Below are 24,094 nucleotides of genomic sequence, written 5' to 3' on the forward strand. Positions count from 1 at the left end.
TTGAACAATTGAATGCCTCCAGTCATTAATAATGAAGATCCTGTTTATTACAACGCTAAGAAACTGGAAGAATCCAGTATGTTGCACAACATACATTGTACAGTTTGTGTCTTTATTGTGACGGCCACGTTGGGCAGCTCCTCTGGGTGGTTTTAAGATTTCCAGGTCCACTCATCTTCTGGGGCCATTTCGTAAGATGAGTATGTGGAAAGAATATTATGGCTATCATAATATTACCAAAGATCACAAATGTGTTACTTTTATACTGCAGAGATGAATGAAATGTGTGCTTTTTCATACGGAGGAGGATATCAAATACCCAATTTTTACAATGCAGCAGATGCTCTTTCGGCGTTTCTGCAAAATGTAAAAGGGTGCATGCCCCATACACATCGTCCACCCCTACACCTGGTCCATTGCTAAGCTGATGGCTGGGTAGGAAATAAACATTTTATCATTCCCGGTTGCCCTTTCCATCCTTCGGGTATGCTCGCAACAGGACTCAAAACGTGCCCTCGGAACTAGCCCTTAGTTAGTGATAATTTACTTTTGGCGAGTGAGAAATGGTGTGCTGTGTGTATATTTAGAATTGAGGTGCAGAGGGTCTTGTTATCGTTAGTTGGTTGCTTGCATTTTTAAATGTCTTTCACGCTCCTAGGAAAGCAAATTCTTCCTAGCCACCTTGCTGTTTTCTTCAGGGGACTTCAAGCACTGGTGGGGGATAAATGGGGAAGGCACTGCCCAGCAACATCAAACTTAACCTGGTGAATGCGCTTGCAAGGTATCTGTCTGGACGGCTGGAAGGAGTGTCACTCCCACATTTCTACGAACAAAGGTGCTCAATAAGATAACATAAACTTCTTTTTATCCCCCTCGAGGATCACGGGCGTTTAATCAAGAAGTCCTTGGAATGTAGATGAGTGTAGGCTGCATGTTCATTTAAGATATGTGCCCGCGCTTTACACTCTGTTCTCTCTCTCTCACAGGTTTCTCTTGGAGAAAAGAATGCTGCCATTATTTATGACCCGAAGATCCACACGCAGGAGGCCTTGAGTGATGCCATTGATGACATGGGATTTGATGCTTCACTTTCTAATCTAAGCCCACAGCCGGTGCGAACAGACACAACTTTTCTGAACATCTCTGCATTCTCGACTTTATCAGGAGAAGAGATTCGAACCAAACTGCTGCAGGTCAAGGGTGTCATAGATGTGAAGACCTCCTCTGAGCTCACTGCAGCCTCCATCACCTACATCCCCTCCATTGTTGATGCATTGCAGATTGAACAGCACATTCCGGGGGTGGGATTGGAGATCCTGCCCCCAGAAAAGGCATCATTGCCTATGGAAGACGCTCGCTTGTCCCAGGCAAGTGAAGTCTTGGTGAAGATGAAAGTGGACGGGATGACCTGTCATTCCTGCACCAGTACAATTGAAGGAAAGCTTGGGAAGCTGCAGGGGATTCAACGAATCAAAGGTATTGTACCTGTGAGACTTGATGTTGAACATTGTTGCTGTCCTGCTTTTCTGCTTACTTGTAGTACTGTGTACTACACAATGTGTGTGAATGTCAGAAGGTCTAATTTATGGAGATGTTAGCAATTGTAGCGCTGCGATCAGTAAACAGTACCCAGTTGTCTTCTGGGAGATCAGGTTGACTTTGCATTTGTCCCTTTGCCCCTCCCTTTTGCAGATTGGATCTTGCTTCTTGATGTCTTCATATGCCTAGGTGAGGGACTGTTACACACCTAACCTACCCTCTACTTCTTACCCCACGGACGTGACCTTTTACACCAACATTGAAGGACTGGTGGATTCTCTGTCACCTGCTTTGAGCGTTTCCTCACCCACTCTCACTCGCTCAAGGCCCACTTGCACCCATTCTGAAAGGAGATGCTAATTGTTCAAATCTATTGCACCCAGCCGATTTAAAAAAAAAAAGGAAAGTCACAGGTGGCCAACACAGGACCTCCATGCGATGCTCTCCCGCCCCCCCCTTTTTCCTGTACAAACTAATTTGACTGGACACTGTGTGTACACATCCTATTCTTAGCTAGCATGCCATAGGCTCATGAACTTCTCTGGCCAACCTTTCTGGTCAAGAGGATGACCATTCTGAGTCTGAGTTGTCCACTGCAAGTGTCCGAATTTCTAACACAACCAAACTTACACTGGTGAGGTGGAAACGGGGTAGCCCAATAGCATGGACCACACGGGGTATCAATTTAGGGTTGCAGTAATCCATGGAAAGTTCTCTCACAGTTGCATGGCTGGATTGACTGATTCCAATGGGTGGAGGGATTGTGCCGCTGCACTGCTCTCAGCACTCTCTCTCGCTCTCTCTTGCTCCCTCTCTCTTTCTCCTAGGATACTTTCAGAACACCTTCTGCACTGAGCTAGACATTGCTCGAACCCTATCTCCTAATGTGCATTCAAAGGAGATCCTTTTTCCCTGCAGTCTAGTCTATGAAAGACGGTCAGCCTCCAGTGACTGACTCCGGGAGGGGGCGGGGTAGGAGAGGGGTGAGGAGGGTGTAGTGCCAGGATATGTCCTTGATGCAGGGAAGATGAGAGCAACTGGTGTGAACTGGGATTCTCGCTCTGTGCTCTGCTGCTTTGTAAGCCTCCTTTGCTTGCAGAACCAGGAAGTAAGTGTGTGTGTGTGTGTGTGTGTGGGTGGGTGGGTGTGGGTGTGGGTGTGGGTGTGTGGGTGGTAAACTGCGGTCTCGGATCTTTATATACGGTCTGTGTGAATAACCTAAAGAAGATGGAGTCAGTCATGTCTTTCTAATTGTCTGTTACATCCTCATATTTAACTCCCTTACATTTCCTACACTACTCATTAAGGCCCATGGCACTTCTGCCATTTATCATCGCACTAATCCTGCTACATGGCTATAGCAAAACGTGGCACACGTTTATCTGTCTATCCAGGAAACGGAAATTGAAGGGAGAGGAAGACTGCCATGCTCGAATAAAATTAAAGCATTGTCCATTTATTTTACAAATCTTTATATTGGATAAACCTTAACTTGCTCTTTGAAAGTGTGCAGGTTTTTGAAACAACAAATGGAAATAAATACAGTAAAAGCGGGATAATTTTTGCCGCGATTTTAACACATAACCACTCAATGGTGCTGGATAATCCAATATGCTGTTTACTCGTAGCTGGGTGGCACAAAGTTGGCAAATCCGGAAAAAGACCGGATGACAAGGCTTCCTGGCCTCTTACACTGTTTACTTGTTTTCCGACAATTGGAGCCTCAATTGACCAGCTTCCAAAATGCATCTGGTATTTCCTTTACCCGATTGGTACTATTAGCGGAAATTGGTGCCTTTTTAATAGAGCCTTCATTACTGGAGTGATGGATAAAAAAAAGCATGAATAGATATATCAATACACTACTGTACTTATGACGAGGCCAGTACACTGGCCTCGTCAAGGGGGTATGGGAACCCCTCTCAGGCCTGTCTGGGTAAAATCCATAGCCAGTCCTTCCTCTGAGGATGACTGCAGCAGTTGGGACGTCCCAGTTTCTATCCCGCCCCTTGTGTAGCATGCTGTTCTGCAGTACCCCATTGGCTCCACATATACGATCTGGGCCAAAGCAAGTGGCACCAAAGAGAGCTGCTCCTCAGAGCCAGATTGGGCCGTCGTCATGTCCGTAGAGGCTGGCATCCAAATAAATTAAAGCAACCCCACTCCCCCCACCAGCATCCATTGCTGTCGGCCTTTCGCTACCGAAGTCAGAACCCCATCAGGAGAAGAAAAAGGGATTAGAGCAGCCTCACAATGCTCTGCAGCGGCAGCTAAACACAGCCAGCACTCTGCTCCCTACATCACCACAGACAAAACCACAGGAACCAAAACCGCCAAAAGACTGCACTTACCATAGGCTAGCCCAGAACCAAGCCCCTTGACATGAACATGGACATTGAACAGCTCGGTCTTGCATCGTTATTCTGTGACAGGTCGGCACAGAGATGAGGGGTGGGGTTTAGCCCCTTATTTAAAGGTTTTCCTGATTGTGTCCCCCCCACCCCCCCGGGTGGGGAAGACTGAGTCAAATTGGTCAGGGCAAGTAGACCAATGGAAGGAGGAGGGGGGCATAACTAGAGAAAAAGGAAGGAGTTGTGGGGGTGTTCGTATGGCATCAGAGACGGTGGCTGACCAAGACACCAGCAGGTGGAAATGGCATCAGTGGGTGGAGGCGAGTTCTGAAGGTGAGGTATTGGTTAGTGAGTGTAAGTGGTACTGCATTTTGAGTGCACAAGAGTTGTGTGTAGTTAGGTGAAGGTAGTGTATGGAGTGAATGCAAGATGGTCAACACTCAGTGAAAGGGGCGTGTCTGAATATGAGGTGGGTGGAGTTGTACTAGTGGGGTAGGGGGGGTACTAGTGTGGAGGTTGGAGGAGTATTGGGGGAGGGAGTAGTAGTGAAGAGGAGAGGGAAGTAACATACAATGGTGGAGACAAAGCCTCTAAGTTATGAGACATTGGAGGGCCATACGAGAAGAGGGAAGTGACTAAAGGCTGGTGGACTTGGAGAATTAGTGTGGAGAGAGACAAGGATAGGGAGAAAAGAAAGTGAGCATGAAGGAAAAGACTGAATCAAGGAGGTGCACTCCAAGGCTCAGCAACATCCCTTTAGAACAGTAACAACTTCATAGAGTAGGGAAAGCTAGGACGTCCCTGGTGGAGTCTAGTTAGATACACCCACATACCTTTTATGTTTGCATCCGATTATTTAGCATATTAGTATTCTGAGCATGAAACATTCAGTGTCTATTAACTGGGTGGTGAGTGGGCCAGGAACCACAGGGTTACGGAGGATGCACTTTAAGAATAGAGTGTGCATGACATGAGGTCTTTCTCCTACTGTGAAGAAGAGTGATGTAGCAAGATGTCTTATTCAACCTATGGTAAGAATGGAGGTGTGATATTGTTTTCCTGTACGTAGAATGCATGCTTCTCCGTATGTAATGTTGATGGATGTGTTTCTTAGCTAGTTGGTGTAAAACCTGGCAAGAGGAAGAGATGCGTTTTGGTTATTATTCCAGGCAAATAGAAATTCCCTGCTACTGCTACTTACCTTCTAAAACAATGCAAACAGTAGTCCACCAACCTTTGAGTCAGAGCCTTCTCAAAGGAACTTGCTGCTTTATGGTTGCAACAACATAACTATACTCCTAATCCAATCAAGTATATTTGTTAAAACATTGTTTTAAAAAGGGTTTTTTTTTTTAATTTAAGTTGTATTGCCATGTGCATAAAAGTTGCATGCAAGACCCAATTTGGACTGCTCAGGATATGGTGGCATTGATTTTTAAACTGTGAACCATAAACAAATAATGTGGCTCACCACAAATATTAAGAGCAATTAAGCAAAATTGGACACATTTAAATACGCATACATCGAGCACCTTTACGCAGTAGCAGTATAGATCCCATGTATTGTGTTTTGCTGATGTAAAAAATGTGCAAGTCCCCATGATTCTGAGTTCTACAATAATTACCCTTATGATGTGGTCATTAGACGAACAAAATGGTTATCGGTCAGTGCATCGGGTCTGTTGTAGTGCCCCATGCAAACATTGTCGGCAGTTTTTTTAGAAATGGTGTACGACATGTTAAAATGACAACATTTTGCTCTTTTTGTTGGGACACAATTTCTATAAGGTGGTGGGAACGTCTGATAATTATAGGTATTAATGGCACAAAATATGCATACAACACTAAAAAAAGGATATAACGTCTGCTCCACTCGTTTTGGATACCTACGAGTAAGAGTCTCAAACCATTTAGATCACTCTGGATACATAGAAGCAAAGAGTGAGGATTGCTATTATAGTTTCAAGCAAATTAAATTTGTATCTTTCTGGCTGCATATGCGTTTCCACTATGCCCATATTCGAGATTTTGTTTAGCCTAATCTTGCATTTAGTTGCATTCATGTCTGATTTGAATCTTAGCCATTGTAATTTAACATTTCATATCCTACCAATGCCCTCCATAAGGGTCCAAAATGTGCACTCGCAACTACTCCTTGGCTAGTAATATTTTACTTTTGGTGAGTAAGACAGACCTGCTGTGCTGTGTGTATACATAGAATTTATGTTGTGACTGACTATTTTATGGCTGGCTAGTAGCTTGCAACTTGAAATATTGCCTCCTCCCTCCATGAATCAAATGTTGTGCTGGCCTCTTTTGCGATAAGTGGTAACTGTTTTGTGCTGTATACTATATTTCAATGCTGAACCAATTGCTACTACTTTTCTATAGAAAACTATTATCAAAATGTTGCTTTTATTTGTACCTTTTCCCTCGCCTTTTGAACAATAAATCTTTATATACAACCAGTTAACGTAATCGTAATACTCTTGTTGCTTCCCTTTAAAGAGGCACAGCATTGTTTCACAGGGCGTATTGCATTCCGTCTTAATACACAAGGTCGCCTGTTTCTGCTTCCTTGAGTTTGGAGATTTTTTTCTTTTAAGTACGCTTTCAAACGCTGTTTCACTTCTCATTGCCCCTTTAGTCACTGTAGAGTATTTGTTTAGCTGCCTAGAACCTAGTGTAGAAGTGTTAACCTTTTAACAAAAGTACCAAGAACTGGGCAACACGTGTCAAGGCAGTTTTTTGCATTTGGTACGGATGATGTTGCTTGAGCACCTCTTGTGGACAAAACATTGCTACAAAAAGGAGAAAGGGTGTTGAGAAGGAGAACATCATTGGCCTGTGTTGGAGAACAGGCCCCATTTTGATGCCGTTGAGCTTCAAAGACAAGATGATATAGATATTTGACACAACCCTGATCCCCTGTTATGCCTTGAAGTGGCATAGTGACCCTTTAAGTACTCTTTCTGAAGACCTCTTCATAAACTGTGACATTTTACTTCAGAGTCTGTTCTTTGTGTTTTTCCCTTTCAGTTTGAGCCAGTAGTGTTCATTAGTTGTGTGCATTTGTGTTTCTTTTTTATTAAAGATTCTGCTACTCTAGAACCCCGGTTTTATTTTGATACTACCATATTGTTGATTGGAATGCTTCTGTACCAGCTCACACCCCTCTTGTAGAGTATAGCCTGCCCACGGCCCACGTTACCAAAAGAGTTGAAGGAGGTGTATCGGGAGTCCATGCCTGTTTCACCTTTGTGGTTACCATTGATGCTGGTTTCGTAGTAACATGGGGCTGAGTAGGCACTTTGGCCTATACTCATCCCTTTGCTCCTTCAGAGAAGTAGTCATTTTGTCACATCTAACAATTGTGGTGCTGATTCCATTCCCAAATTCCTTCTGTGCCAAAGCTCTGTCTTCTCTGTAAAGTGTTTCCATCAAATGGTCATTTTCTGTTTCCGTCTGGCAAGAAGGCCTGCTCATTGAAAGCGGAGTCCACCTCCCTGCTTTAAAAAAAATAAAAAATAGTTTGAATCCATTCACTATTCCCTTCTTAATTAGTTCCAGCCCTATCTCCAACCCCCCCTCTAATTTCTAAAATCAAGGAGAAGGTGGTGGTAGAGACGCTACAGTCATGGGCTAGATGCTCCCGTAGTGGGGTTTTGGGATGATGCCATTGATGCTGTGGATGGCGGCACCGGAGACCTGCTCATGATGCTTTTGCTGTCAGCAGCGTTGGACCATGCTGCATCCCCTCCACACATTCTCTTCAGTTACTCTCTGGTCTAATAAAATGTGTAAGTAGCTTTTGCCTTCCATAAGGACAAAACCTACAAAGTACAGAGGGGCTTGTTTACCTCCTTCACTTCCAGGGTGTTTTAAAATTCTTAGCTTGTTACCTGTGCTTATACAATAATGCGATCATGTCAATCGCATCAGTGTAGAGGTGACGGAGGCAGAGTATGAATTTCATCCCCTCTAAGAATGTCTGAATACCATCGCAAATTGTACCAGAGACTAACAACTGCAAATGAATTGAGCTAAAACTGCACTGATATTGTTTTGTAACAACAGGAGGGCATCACAGTCACACACTTGCTTGGTCACTGCCTTCACCTGATCACCAAAGTTACAAATCTTGGAGAAACTTTTGATTACCTTATGAACCTTTCAGCGCATGTCAATTCTGTCTAAACAGTAGGTTTTGTCAACGTAAATTACTGGAATGGGAATGCCTTTGATCTCTGGCCAGCAGGGAGCATCCACATTGAGAATGTCAATACTTGGCTTGACTTTGTCAACACACTGTACTCCGATTTTCTCTCTTATATGCTGCAGAATTCTAGCAAGTCTAAATAGTTGTATTTCGTGTGCCGGCTCTGCAGATGTGATCACATCTGAGGCTAATGTTGTTTTAACCGACTCGTGGTGAACAACTGGATACGGTTGAAATTTCATTGCATCGCCTTCAAGTGCCTCACTAACATGGCAACATGTCTGAAGGATAAACTCCACCTTATTCCACCCAACTCAGTTTAATGAGTGCAGGACTCCTACAAAAATGAACAGCGGTTTGCAGTCAAAGCCTCCAAAATGTGGAATAGCCTTCCCATTGTGATTCAAAACTCTGGCTCCTTTGCGTGTTTAAGATCCCTCAACAAACGTTTGCTCTTCAACTTGCAGTTCTGTGACCAGCACTGAAGACCCTACTGTGTATTTGTGCACTATATAAGTGTTGCCAGTGTCGCATATAACAAATGACGCAACACGGATATTCAAGTTTACGCTTTTTATTTAAGGTGTCAGGATGGTTGGGGTTTATTATAATGTTCCTCGACACTTCACAAGGACAATCTTCAGTGTTTCTTTCCTCGGTTTGTCCACTGGAGACTTGTATTCCTTATTTCACCTCTTCCTTCTTGTCCTTTTGTGTCTCCTATGTCGGGGTCTCTGCCTTTCCATTCTCTCACCTTTGGGGCACTCCTTCCTCCTCTCTGTTCAGGGTCTCAGTCCTTTCTTTTTTCAGGCCCCTTTCTGCTCATCCTTCCCCTTGGTCAGGGCCTTCTTTTTCACTTTCTCTCTTGCCTTCCTTAAAGGCCTCAGCCTTTGCTTTCTCTTCCCTTTTCTTGACCATAGCTTTCGACAGGTCTCTTTGCACCTGTTTGGTCTCTGCTTCAATGTTCTAATTTCTCTGTATTTCTGGTCTCTTGCTTGGTCTCCTCCAGTCCCCAGGTTTTACAATCAGCCTGTGTACTTCAGGAGTTTAAAAAAAAAGTGGAGTGGTGAAATGTTTTGCGATTGTTTTCAAAACAGTACACAATTCGTCAAACAATGCAACCATTATAAAAATGTTTTTCAACCATTAGTAAATCATACAATCATTATCCCACAGCAATATCATTAATGTCATCAAATGTACAGACAAATACTGTAGGAAATGCTGGAGGAAAATCCATCCAAAGGCTAAAAAGAAATGGGAGGAAAGGGATTGGATCCTGACTTTAGATAAAATAAGATCAGGGTCGAATCTGAATCCTCTTCAAATGTCGGAAAGAAAGCTGGCTTTCCTCAGTAAATATTTAAGTTCCCAGACTGGAGACTGAGATTAAGATTAAATATTTTACATATGTGGGAAATCCTAGCGAGAAGAGGGATGGGGACCCTAGCGTCAAATCTGTGTCAGACCTTTTCTAACCCAGAAAATCAATCCATCAAATATCTGATGATGGAGTGTGAAGGTACGAGAGGTGCCAGACAACAGTTCTTCAGCAAGTTTGTCTCTGAATCAACGCATTGGGTACATGACCACTTTTGGGAAAGTTTGATTGATGGGTCATTCCCAACAAAAGACGATTGTGGTAGTTAAGATGCTGGAGAACTGTAGGTTAGACCTGTAAATTCTGGCAACTGTTACCCTGGGGCCAGATGTCTGACACGTTTCCCTTGTAGGAAGGCCAAATTGTGTACAACTGACCATTTATGGAAGCTTTTCTTTTTAGTATTGGATTTATTTTAAGGAAAAATTGTGTGTTTTTGTTTTTTATTTATTGTTTGAAAAAAATGTTGTCCTGTTGGTGAAAGATTAATTTTGTAACCATATACAATACATTTAAAAAAAAAAAAACAGACAAATACAATCCACATAAACACATTCATCTAAACACTCTGGTAAAATCCTATTTAAATTAGATTAACATCCCATAAGAGTTTCATCTACCATGCTATAATATTGGTCTATTAATTCTCACAGGGGCTAAAATAAGAGATTCTTGGTTGGCAACCAACAGGCGCTCCCAAAGAACGTCCTCATTAGATTGGCAAAAATGAAAAACATACTGTTATAGCCAATGGCTTTTGAGCAAATAGGTGATCTCGCATTCCCAGAGAAGGTGCTTTCATGTTTGATGACATCCTGAGATTGATGAAATGGACACATTCTGTCTGTTTAGGAAATACCTCTACGGGGCCAGATAGGAAAATAAGAGCGTAGTGCACGGATTCCTTATAATAAGTGTATGATCGTTATATACCCATAATGCCTTAAAATTCATGCTGATAATGCCTTAAAATTCATGCTGATTAGCCCAATCCCAACGACATATTTTCAATTTTACCCTGTTAGAATTTTTCACTATTTCCTAAAGGTATGATTTCATTTTAACTAAATGGTTGGAGCAATGAAATTTATCAAGCTCAGGCGCAGTTTTCCTGATACTTGTTTCTTGTTTGTTTATTCATTTGTTTTCAGACTCGTGAGTAAACGGGCGCAGCCATATGAAAATGCAAAGCTTACAAAATTGCAAGAAATACACCAGATATAATTACATGCTTACAGAATATACAAAAATGTACAAATAGTGACAACTTAAAAAGGCCTGTGTAGTTAGAGATAAACAGTAAACAATGTACAGAAATACAGGATGCGAAAGTGATACCCTCCGTATATCACGATAGGAAGACTAGATTACACGTGGTCTATAGGTAAGAACACAATATTACAGTACTGATGCAGTGTGAGTAGATCTCATCAGTTGCGGACAGGTCTGAAACGGGTACTGGGAGACTAGACTAGGGGTCTGTAGTAATTATGTGTTTTATTACATTTTTCCTGAAGTGAAGATAGGGTTGGTCGGCTCTCAGATCTTGTGGCAGTGAGTTCCAGAATTTAGCTGCCTTTACAGGGAAGCTAATTACCACCAATAGTGGTGAGCTTATATTTAGGTATGGTCAGACAATTAACATTCCCAATTCTGGTAGGTCTGTGAGAGATTCTTTTCTGGATTTTATCTGTAAGGTAGCTGGGGGCCGCATTGTTGAGGGCTTTGTGAGTCAAAGAAAGCGTTTTTGGTTGTATTTTATTAGGCGTGGATAGCCATTTATGATGTCGCCTAAGGGCGGAGATGTGTTTTTTTTTTTTAATAATACCTAAGGCTGCTCTTAGGGCATTATTCTGTAGTGTTTGGAGCTTTTGGATAGTAGATGTATTCGCACCAATGTATAGGGCATTACAATAGTCGATTCTGGAGAGTATTAGGGCTCTGGCTAGGATCAGGCAACTGTCATTAGAGAGGAATGGTTTACCAGCTCTGAGTAGCTTGCAGGTGTAAGCCTTGGAGGAGGTGAGGAATTTTACCTGTTTATCAAAGGACAATATGGAGTCCAAATAGAATCCAAGGGTTTTTACCTCCTTGGAGACTTTGATGGTGTTCCCGTCAATGTTAAATGAGGAAAAATGAAGAATATTGGCTTGTGAGCCCAAGATTATCAGCTCGGTCTTATCATCGTTCAAGCATAGGCCATGAGTGGCCATCCATGCTTGGATGATAAGATATACTTTGTGCACCAAACCCGTGTCCTTACTGTGATCCCCAGAAAGCGGGAGGAGAATCTGAGTGTAGTGTCATCTGCGTAGTTGTTATAGATAACACCTAGATGGTCCACATCATCAAACAAAGGTTTGGTGAAGATATTGTATAGGGTTGGCGAGATGCAGGAACCTTGAGGTACACCGCACAGGATAGGTGTCGGGTCAGCGGCTGCCGAGGTAGAGAAGACTCTCCTAGTTCTCTCACTCAGAAAGGACTCCATCCATTTGATAGCTCCCGGGGAGAAGTGGGCAGAGTCAAGGTGTCTGCATAGGACCTTGTGATTGACCAGATCAAATGCGGCAGAGAGATCAAGTAGGAGCAAGAGTACTGTCTTACCTTTGTCCCTCAGCTCGTCTATTTGGGACTTTAGGTCGATTAAGGCTGTTTCTGTTCCGTGTAGTGGACGGAAACCAGATTGTCTGTTACCTTAGAGTTTGTGCAATTCAAGGTGTTTTTTGAATTTGGATGTAGGCGGCTTTATCCAGTATTTTTAATAGAAATAGGACCGTAGTAATAGGCCGGTAATTGGTAGGGATAAGGGGATCTAAAGTCTGTTTCTTGAGGAGAGGGAGCACCCATGATTGTTTGAGGTTAGCCGGGATAGTGCCTGTGGCAAAGGAGGCATTTATCAGTTTGGTGATGAATGGGGATAGTTCTCTGGCAGCGTCTTTTATTGTGCTGGGCAGATGCCACCTTTTGCAATTCGAAGGCTTCAGTGACAAGATCATTTTGTCTACTTCCAAGGTAGTCAGTTTGGCAAAATGGAAGGTGGTAGGTATTGTGTACCGGTGGTGAAACACTGGGCAAGAGGTTATTGGGCAGGTGTTGTAGGTTCAGTGCTTCTTTTTTTTGCTGAATTTTATTTTGGATCATGTTGATTTTATTAGCTAGAGCATGTTGGATGTCTGTGCACCAAGATTTGTCTTTGGTGCAAACATCGGATATGGCTATTGGGGACTCTAGTTCTTTGAGAATGGAGAAGAGTTCTTTCATACTAGAGTTGGATTTAGAAATACGCTCATCATAGGAGTTGCATTTTGCCCGGAAGATTTCCTTCTTGTTGTGTGAGGAAAGTGAGGTTAATTTAGCTTTGTTCTCGCTGGAGGGGCAAAGTCTCCAGTTAGTTTCACTTTTTTTTTTTTTTTAGGCTGCGAAGGTCCTTAAGTTGTGGAGTGAACCATTTGTTTAAATGGGCTATTGGTTTGCTAGGTCTGAGTTTCACAGGGGCAATTTTGTGTAGAGTGGTGATCATAATATTGTTGAATTCCTGAACTAAAATACTAGGGTCAAGATTTTCTGGCAGTGCATTAATGGTGGGCAGGGATGACTTTATCTGCTGTGATATTTTTTGTTACTCCTAGTTGAGCATGGTAGCGCTAATGGCTGGGCCACTGGAGTAGGTTTTATGGTAAATAGGTAGAATGACACCAAAGAGTGGTCTGTCCACGATAACGGCAGGATGGATGAGATAGTGGCTGAACAGTTATAGTCCACTATCCAGCCAAGTAATTATGCAATTTAATGATTGCACACCTATGTCTACACGAATTAAGGTAAAAGGGGTGGCAAAATGAAGATGTCATGTTTTCTTTTATAAAATAGCTTCCAAACTATCAGTGACCTGTGGCTGCTTTGTGTTTGACTTCCAGTCCGTATGTTGCGTTCGGAATAATCTTCCCCTTATGAAACTTTATAAACAGTGCATGAAAAAGCACAATATTTAATGTATATTCTGCTCATTTGGGCTGCTTGAGGAGAATGCTTACTCTTTGACCTATTGACATCTATCACACCAAGTATGATTGACTAGTTTCTTATCATACTTTCATACCATTGTAGAAGATTTACTGGTGTTAATAGGTCGTTATTTTTATCACATATGTTTCTAAACCGTGTAAAGACCATTGTAGCCTGATTCGGGGTCTGATCAAAGATCATGTCATTGGCAAAGGCCAAAGACCCCACTGAAAGATGTCTGATGTTAGGCTGAAAATGGCTAATAAAATATTTTTGAAAATGTATGCAGTTCTCAGGGTAATCTGATCACCTCGTCGGACTATCCTCATCTATTTTCTTGCAATTACTCCTTAATAGTTACGCCTGCCTTTTTAACAAATCTTATCTTGTTGAATCGTCAGAGGGTTCTCCTCTTATCGAGGCTAATAAATCCCAATTACTGCACCACTCTGATCCTTTATTGGATTTGTTCCCGGACACCTCGTTTGGGGACAAGCCCTACAGAACATCTTTTGTCTCCCCATTTACCACAATCTTCATTGATGGCCCCAACCTAGGATAATTTTCTATCACAGCACTTAACTTTGTTCTTAATTCGCTAGTCAGACTGTATGACTTCTGTGAGGCAGGCATGGTATCAAGAGAGACACAGACTCAAAGATAAGTTTTTAAAACCTTTATTTCTAAAAGTTCCTGGGTTGGTGTAATGCTTAACTGGCCCTAACGCTGAAGAGATTATACCCTTAACTTATGTTTATAAGGGCCGTTGAAGTCTAGAAGTCCAAAATAAAAATCAGTCTGTGTCTAAACCTATGCTTGCTCTCACTCATTGACAAAAATGTATTAGTAAGTCCCTGAAAAGTAAAATGAGGCGGTTGAACAAAAATAGGAAAATCAGGATTTGTTTAAGGTGGTCCTCTCACCATAGGTAGGTTGATTGGCTTCAAAAGGATGAGTTCAATTAAAAGCGACTGTTCATAAGACCCTCTGCATAGTTCAAACAATGCCAATGTCTTTAATGCATTGGGGCTCCCTTCCCTAAGCTTCAGTTTCTACAGTGACACAAAATAATAACAATTCCACTCTGATAGGCCTCTTAGGGCTCCCTTCCCAAGCACAGGCCTCTCTCACATTCAACCACAAATTCAGGTCTTAATCCTCCAGTGTCCCTTCTCTAAGCTGCTCGGACATCTCTTGAGCTAAAAAGAAAAGACGAGTTCAGTTTGTCAGGATGTACCTTCTTCTTCATAAACAGTTCCATCAGAGGCTTTTGAAAACGCCAGGTTATTTGCTCCTCCTAAGTGCGACCACTCCAAGCTTTAACCCCTCTCTTTTGTTTCATGCTCTTAACTTTTTCTTTCAGGGGCTTTCTGCACCTCTTCTTGTTCCCCTCTGTTTTCTTGACTCTTTATTGTGCCCACTGGCACCTTTCTTTCCTTCTCCTGTACACTTGTACTTTCTATACCCACTGGCACCTTTTCTGTTCTGCCGGGTAGCTGGTACCCTTCTCTTTTGTTTCAATAAAACCCTCTTTACTACAGTCCTTTTCCTTCGCGTCTCTTACGCGCTCTGCTTTCTGACTTTCTCTCAACCTTGTCACTTTTTTTTTTCCATTTCCTTTTCTTTCCTGTTATCCGCTCCTTGCCGCTTTTGTCTCATTTCGCTCTCTCTGCTTTAGTGTCTTTCTTTTTTACTTTCCTTGCTCTTTCTCTTTCTCTTTCTCTTTCTCTTTCTCTCACTTTCACGAGACTCAACCGGGCAGCAGCGCTGTGACAAGCGGGCCTGATGTCAAGGTCTCATCACCTGCCCCTCAGACACCCTTGGGGCTAGCACAGGTCCCAAGGGAACAAGCAATGTCCCAATCGGCAACAGTATCCAGCAAGATGCTTCGCTCCGGCTCTCTGGGGACACGGCTCCCTAGCCACGCTGTAGCCCCTCAAACATGGGCCAGCGTCTCGGCATGCTAGTCTCCTCTGAGATGTCTATCCTGCTGCTCTCTGCTCCTTGGCTTCTCCGGTCCAAGGAACGCCCCCAGCTCGCTCCTTCAGCTGTGCAGAACCACACATTTTATAGTTGCAAAAGCAGTCGGGTGTGAGTAATAATTAGTGAATGCCTGACTCTATCAATGGGACAACTTAAGTTCTTTCTACAGCCGGTTTCCCTTACATTCCCTATGCTATTCCTATGGGAATTCTTCGCTACTACTGGTTGGCTCTTCCTCCTCCCAGTATTTGTTGGAAATGGGAAGGGGATGATGGTATGGGTTTGGAAATACCCCATGATAGCTGAGGGAGATGGCTGTAAATTGAAATGGGATTGGAGAATAGATTGATGGGTATGTTTATTTGCTAGAATACTATTAGATCGACAGCAGCCATGAGAGATCTTCTCATTGTGGCAGAGTATTCCATCCCTCCTGTTTTATTATACAAGCATGGGTCTTGATATTATTCCCTGTGGTCTAGATGGGTGATAGATGAATGGATATTAATATCACGTTCTTGTCAGAGTTGTGCTTGATCTTTCTTCTGACCCCGATCTCATGTAATTAACTCTTTTCCTCCTCTTACTTGCACCATGAATAATGGGTTTTGAGGAAGGAGACACTGTTGGGGGTCAAGTTGTAAAAGGGTTTGTTCTCCCTAGCCATCCAGAATATTTTATCTTCCCTTTTTGTGAGGGAAAGTCGAGGGGTAGTATGGGACTCTGGTGACAATATTCCATGAATGAAGATGGTGGGTAGGATGGATTGGGGCAAGGAACAGGGGAGGGGGATACCATGCCTCACCTTGGGCACCCTGTGAGAAACCTGAAGGTGTCCCACCCGCTAGTCCCCAGGGATTGTCATATAGGTGGCCAGGATACGGCCATCGCTTATGGATCCAATCCTGGGGGTGGACCAGTGTGGGAGGATCACCTGGGTGTGAGGGGTCTTTGGGGAGTGGGACACCGGATGGCTAGACTCAGTGTCCCCTTCCCTGTAACACCGTTACCCCATCATACCAGAATATTTACAAACTCACCCCACCCTCCCCCAACACAAACACTTCCTTACTAACAGCTTGCTGTGAGAGAAAACTGACTAACACCCAAGCCGTATACCCGACATGCCCCAATACAATGGTCGGGCAATTACTGACCATTACACGCACCTGACTTCCATTACACTTGCCCACACGGATAAAAGGCGGAGCACAAGAGCACAAGAGCACACATGAGCGATGCAAAGCACACAGGAAGCAGCGATTCCAAGATGGTAGTTTAATACAAGGCGAAAGACAGCAAAACGGAAGGGTATCGCAAGGAGGGAAGTGCCCTTGAACTTTTCAATGAGGAACCGTTACTTTCATGAACCTAGAGAATAGAAAACGTAAGACTTAGGATCAAGGCTGAAAAATCCAGCATTGTGTCGGAGGTAGCTGAGGCTTTCCTGCGTCGATAGTCAAGGCAGGGAGAATCGCTTACCGCTGTGGTACTGTCCTTGGCTCCTACAACAAAGCAGCTCCAGTGAAGTCGCAACAGCCAGTGAGTTGGGGAGACTGATACCAGACTGGTCTGTATTGAAGCTTCGGTTGCAAGCAGCAAAATTACGTAGTAAAAACTGAAGCGAACATTGTATGAACCGTATGCGATAATCAACACGAATAAACGAAACAGATGAGGGATTGCACTTTGAAGCCAATATACAGTACCTTAGAGTGGTCTGACACTGCGTGCATGCTCATTCGAAAGTCTCTGTAATGTATCCAACTAAAAGAGTGAGAAATTTGAATTGTGAATCGAAGTGGTCCTGCAACGGGTCAAGCTAAATCCTGTGCACAATCAAATGTCTTCGATGTTAATCGCATAAAGGAAGTTGATGACAAAGCAGATGCAGTTGGTCTGAGCCCGGCGGAGGGAGATCAGCTGAGAACCTTTGGCTAAAGCAAGTTTGTGTTAAAAAGCTAAATTGAATTTGATCCGAGCCCAGCGGAGGAAGACTACTTGAACATTGCGTTAAAGAGGACCTGAGCCCGGCTGAGCGGCATCCAGGGTGAACCGTGAATCACCAGAAACATTGGATACATGAAAATCCTACAGTCATTGTGTTAAAGGGGATCTGAGCCCGGCTGAGGGGGATCCGAGGTGAATAGTGCATCACCTGAGAAACTGAGTGCAAGTGAAATCCTGAGTGGAAAATAATGATTTGTTTGTCGTATTAGGACCTCTGAAAGAAGATACTTTGAAAGGCAAAGAGACTTGGGCACGGAAGGCCCTGATGCTAATGATTGAACTGTATTCTTGTGCTAGAGAAGCCAGAGACTCTGCTAAGCTTGTGTGTACCACCTTGCCCCGCGCTGAAAACGTGGGTAAGGAAAGCCTGAGCATCCCGACATATCATTTTGTGAACACTTCTTTCTTTTTTCAAACTTTGTTCCCCACACTATTTGTATTTGGAGGTAAGGTTTGGCAATAGGTTTATTAGTGTAGGCCCTTTTTTATTTTGACAAGACACCACTAAGACTGAGTTATTATTTGATGGTCGTAGCTTGCTCGCATCTGTAGATTTAGGATTAGATGGGTGTTTTTCAAACCAGGTTCAATAAACACCCTTGAACTGTGGTCAACTGTGTCTGTCTTACTGTTGCTACTATGCCTTCCTTACAGCCCTCCCCGCAGTCCCCAAGGACCCCCTGCACAGGTGATCGTCCCTCGCTGTTCCGCCGCAAGGGTTGGGATCCAAGAGCGCTGGCCCTTCCCAGGCCACCTGAGCAATGGATCTACGGGGTCTACTTGTGAGAACCACCTTAGGTTTCTCACACTATCAACAGCGAGATGAAGTCTCAGCATTACAATATTAAGGCTTTGAGTTCTAAGCTTTCTTTAAGATCCTAAAACGTGGCCATCAACAAAAGGAGGTCTCTATTTTGGTGCCAGCACTGTTCCATGATCCTTCAATTGCAGAAAGGATCAATGACGTCTATGGAGGTGCAAGTGAAATTGTGCTGCCCTCTGCCCCTCACTGAGGATGCCCCTTGTCCATCTGGGCACGGAAGGAATTCTATTTTTAAAACCTTGACTCAGAACTACCCCAAAAAATATCCAAAAACATGAAAGCGAGGCATATCAACAATAACTGTGGCTCTGGACATTTTCTGTGATCACTGCAGAAGTCTCCCAAGCCTCCCTCATGTAGTATCCTTTGTAGAAGAGCCTCTGCTGGTGTAGGGAGATGGGTCATTTGAGGATGCTACTCTTAACCATGCAAATACGGCTAAGCAGAAATGTAAAAAAGACAAGTCATCCGTGGTGCCTCCAGACCAGGAGGGCAAGAAGCACGATGCTGCAGGGAAGCGCATCATCACCACGACAGCTTCCACCATCAGGGCCGCCAATGCCCTCATCATCATCCTCCTGCTGCCTTAGAATTTGAACACTATTTTCTGCCTTTGGAATGCAAGAAGATCCTGGCTATGGCCAAGGCTCCCTCTACATCGACTTGCTCCAGGCACAATTGGAAGGCTTTACGATGTGGTGCCTGGCATGGAGGATTTTGCTGCTGCGTGTGACTTGCCTGCAGCTCCTCCGGTACCTGCTCTCACTGGCACCCATGTGTCTATGAAGGTCCAGCTGGCCGCCAAATCCTTGTACACGCATGCTCCAGGCAAGCTCTCCCTGTGGTCGCACAGGCTTGTTAAGGATTTCCTCAAGGGTCTCTTCAGAACATTCCCACCGGTAAAAGCTACTGCACCGGTGTGGGAACTGAAAGTAGTGCTGTCTAAACTGATGGGGCCTCCGTTTCAACCAATGCATTGTGCCCCTTTGAGGTTTCTGTCATGGAAAACCGCCTTCCTGGTGGCGATCACCTCGGCCAGGTGGGTAGTGGAGATACAGGCCCTCTCCTGTAAGTCTCTTTTTTTGTCCTTCCACGCCAGTAAGGTGGTTCTGCAAACTCATCCTTTCTTCATGCCGAAGGTTCCATCAGACCTTTATCTCAACAAGACTGGTTCTGCCAGTTTTCAAAATCCCTTCCCCTGCTGAAAGGGCATTTCATTCACTGGAAGTTGCGCATGCCCTGAAGTTTTAGGTGGCATGCACGAAGGACTTTCGAAAGACCTTTCAGCTTTTTATATATTTTGGACCTGTGAGAATTGGGAAGGGTCTGTGTAACGTTTCCATTTCCAAGTGTCTCTGCGGATGTATCATGCATTGCTATCATCTGGCCAACAGACAGCTTGCAGGCCGGCTGAGGGCCCACTCCACCCTCTGGTGTTCCCCTGCTCGACATCTGCAGGGCTGCTATCTGGAGATCTAGCCACACCTTCACAAGATTCTACTGTCGACCGGGAATCCAGGGAGGATTCCCGGGTTGGATAATCAGTGCTACACAAACTGTTTGAGTTCCAAGGTTAAGTGTATTGCTTCTGTGAGCCTTGGCACCTCCCATGCTTGTGTATATGTACTGCTGTGTAATGGTATGCATGAGCATGGGAATCCAAGCAAGACTCCATGCTGGAGAAGGTTAAGGTAAATCTTATTTATGACCTTGGCAAATTGATTTGCCGATGTCGGCCCACCCAGGTCGGTATTGACGGAAGGAAGAGACGACGAAGGCAACAAACAAGTCGGACGCGACTATGTATCCGCGATAATAGGTTGATGCAAGAAGGAAGGTACAAGTTACCTGTAGCACTTGTTCTCCAGCATGTGTCTTGCATGGTTACTAATCCACCGTGGCAGACCGATGGTCGCAGGCTTTGGCACAGTGCTTGACCCCATTTGTAAGGATATTGAAAAAATCCTGCAGCCGATTAGCCAGCAAACTGCTACCTATTTTAGGGATAGCACATCAGTGATTGGACTATTCGAAGGCAGGAATTTTGATACAAATAATATACTGGTCACCATGGATATACAGGCCTTGTACACCAGTATCCCCCAAATGAGGACATTCAGTGCGTTTGTCAATTTCTAATGGATGACTCAAGCCCTCTGAGAGCACCTTTTGGAATTTATTTTGGAACTATTTAATTTGGCTCTGCATAAGAACATCTTTAAATACCAAGATCATTTATTTCAGCAAACCCAAGGCACGGCCACGGAGTGGCATTCACACTTAGTTTGGCCACACTATTTATGGCAGCATTAGAAGACCGTTGTCCTGGTAGACACACATCCCTTCAGGCAACATATTGACAATTGGTGTTACATTGACAACATCATTTTCATTTGGCAACGGTCTGCTGTAGCACTCACTGAGTTTCTGCAGTGGATTAACCAATGCTATAGCAATGTAGACTTAACTATGGCAACAAGTAATCAAGAAATACATTTTCTAGATTTCACAATCAGACTCCATCAGAACAAACATATTTGTTCTCTTCACAAAAATCAAACCTACGGATAGGAACACACGATTACATTTTACTAGTTTCCATCCACGTTGTCAAAAAGAAAATGCATTGTATGGTCAGTTTTTACGCCTTTGCCACATTTGCACCTTTTTGTCTGACTATGATCATTACCCCAACCAGTTCGCAATTGGGCTCAAGGTGAGAGGATATTCGAAAAAATTGTCCCATTCACTGAAATGAGCCAGATATTTGTATTTATTTAAATTTATATAGCGCTTTAATCCAAAGAGCTTTACATGAGGAACAAGCAATTACAACAAGCAATACATGACATTGAATCAAACCAGAAAAAAGTGCAGGGAACAATTTACATTATTGCTGAGGTTATGTGCATATGGGGGGGGGGGGGAACCAAAGCGAGAGGAGGGTAGAAGGTGAAGGAGGATTCAGTGGAGAGAGAAGAAGCGGAAAGATGCTAAGGGGGGGGGGGTGAATGGAAGAGGTAGGATTTTAGAGAAGTGTGAAATGAGGGTAGGAGGTAGAGCAGACGGGGAGGGGAAGGTGGTTCCAATGGGGGGGGGGAGAGGAGGAGGAGGAGGAGGAGGAGGACGACTTCTTCTTCTTCGTCATAAGTTTTGGCCATTGGTGTAACTCAATCTGCCCAATGAACCTGCACCACTATTTACCCTCCAGTGACAGAAGAATTTGTGTGACTATTTGGTGCATTCGAAACACAAAAGGAATAGGTACAAAACCACCAGTTGGCACTTGTGACCATTTATGGGACATTTCCTTTGTGGTACATGTTCTGATCGCACATTTTTTAATAAAATTAAGTAGTTTGACATTGCAGGCAGAACATGGGCACTCTGACAACAGACAAACTACAAAACATCATGGGCGGTGTACTGCATTCAATGCCCTTGCGGCTTGTTTTACGTGGGACAGACCACGAGACCAGTGCACACTAGAATTACCCAACATCGGTCCGAAATTAGATCGTAATGGCATAGCCCCCATTATTGGCCACTACATGGAACATGCAGACGACATATTATGGTGGGTCCTGGACAAAGTAAAAAATGCCTCCAATGCTCATACGTTGCGATCTATCAAAGAGGCCACATGGATATTCAGGCTTAATACTGTAGAACATGGACTCAATGATAATATGCCGAATCTGTAATTCAGGCTCACCCACAGTTAATTTTATGATTGTTCCAGGCACTGTGCACACAGCTGGCTTTTAACAAAACGTTTTATTATTTGTATTCAGCTCAAAGAAAACACATCAATTATAAAGGAAAGCATGTACACCAAAGTTACAATTGCAAGTGCGAACACAGTTTAGTTACATTACAGGTTCCATATTTCAACACTGTTTAACATCCCACAGAGCAGCAAAACCAGTGCAAGTACCATACTGCTTGGCTACCAGATTAGCTTCTTATCAAATAAATATATCAAAGTGATTTACAAATTAAAACGCAATAAAAGTCAATTTGTGTCAACACTATAAATATTTCTAAAAGGTTTCAAGCAGCCAAGCAGTAAACGCTCAATATTAAAATAAATAGAGTAGCACTGATAACTGTTCAGTTGCTGTTCCCCTATGTAAGTTAACTTAATTAAACTTGGATTGTGCACAGTAGCTGGGATTCTTCAACAATCCTTTCTGCGTTTGTGTCTGGTAATATTTTTGTAATATAACACCACAGGCGATACAAGGCTATCTTGACTCTTTCCAACTTTGTATTAATGCAGTAGTTCAAGAAATCATCTTGTTTTATCGCCCAATAGTCGTACACAAAACTGCCCATTATTGTCATATACACCGGGCCATGTAGTTTGCACTCAGTAAAAACATGCTAATGGGTTTCCAAGGCCCCGGGTACCATACAAATCCTGTCTGCCTCTGGTATCTTAAGCCTGGCACCAAGAAATATTTTCAAGCTGAGTTGGTTTGTCTGGAATTTCAATAAAAACGACTTCATTGCAGGGCGTGGGCATTGTCTCGGGTATCTCTGTGATCGTAGATAATTATGTAACATTGGCTGCATGCTTATAACTACGTAGGGTAGACAAGTGTGAATAGTTATTAATCCAATCCCAATTCCTCATTTTAGTTTTAAACTGTTGATTTAATATATGGCCCCTAACACCACATTTGAAATTAGGGTACTAGCCAATCCCCTCATACAACCTGGACATCCATTTACCATTTTCTCCTTCTCTTTTTATAGAGCAAGATCCATCTGTGTCCCTTAATGTGGCCAGTAATTGACAACGAGGATGAGGATTACCTTTTATATGCAACAAGCCTTGTCTCACCATCAGTTGTCCCTTCAAAGAGACCAGCCCCAATTCCATTTGGAGATGCTCTATGGGGGTAGAAGGACTCGGTTTTAGTAGGTGCTTCCAAAAGTAACCCTCTAGGCAGTCCAGCCTCTTGAAGTTGCCCATGCTGAGGGCCTCCAACCCATATAGCACCATCGGGCAGAGAAACTGAGTGTAAGGAGGATTATTCCTTCTAATGAATAACCAGCCCTTTGTTTGGCTAATCTGTCTACCTGTAGGGTCAAGCACAAGCCTTGACAGCCTTAGCCTCTTTAATTTATGTGTAGGCCCTATTTGCTTTAATCTCCAGACCAAGGTAAGGGTACAATTCCACATATTCGAGGGTCCCTAGGCTGGTAACAAAGCTTGCACGCTTAACCCTCTTGGACGAGATTATCATTACTTTCGGCTTCCCCATGTTAATAGTTAGATCATTCTCATTTGCATATCTAACTAGGGATTAAATACAGCTCGAGCACCCATGTATGTGTAGTTAAATATGACCAAATCATCTGCATATAACATGCATGGGATAGGGAAATTAACAATTCTTGGGGAAACACCCAACCCCAGGCTTAAACACCTTGGGAGATCAGCCATACATACATTGTACAGGAATGGGGCCAGAGTGCAGCCCTGATTAACTCTAAAGGTCTGCACCTATTGGGTCATGGTACCCTGATCATCCAAGTGAACTCTAGCTTGGGTGCAGTCCCTTAAGGACAGTCAAAAGCCATGCAGGACACCCCCATTTTTCCATTTTGGGCCACAGCTTCCCTCGTTTCATACCGTCAAAGGCTGTCCGAAAGTCCACATAGCTTATAACCTGGACCCCCCATGGGCAGAAGCTTCACCAAACAGCACGTCCATAATCCTCAGGTTAGATACTGTATTACATTCAGGGTGGAACCCAGTTTGAGTGAAG

General features: G+C 43.5%; 1 protein-coding gene across 1 annotated transcript in view; it reads left to right on the plus strand.

Moving 5' to 3' along the window:
- ATP7A (ATPase copper transporting alpha) overlaps nt 1–24,094 on the plus strand; it is a 1,086,974-nt gene that overhangs the window by 131,470 nt on the left and 931,410 nt on the right. The window contains exon 3 of the mRNA XM_069612588.1: nt 987–1,476. Coding sequence (XP_069468689.1) covers nt 987–1,476 — 490 coding nt within the window. The remainder of the gene's footprint in view (nt 1–986; nt 1,477–24,094) is intronic.

The sequence above is a fragment of the Ambystoma mexicanum genome, chromosome 5p, assembly GCF_040938575.1.
Source record: "Ambystoma mexicanum isolate Mex_15411 chromosome 5p, UKY_AmexF1_1, whole genome shotgun sequence".
In the NCBI taxonomy this organism is placed as follows: Eukaryota; Metazoa; Chordata; class Amphibia; order Caudata; family Ambystomatidae; genus Ambystoma; species Ambystoma mexicanum.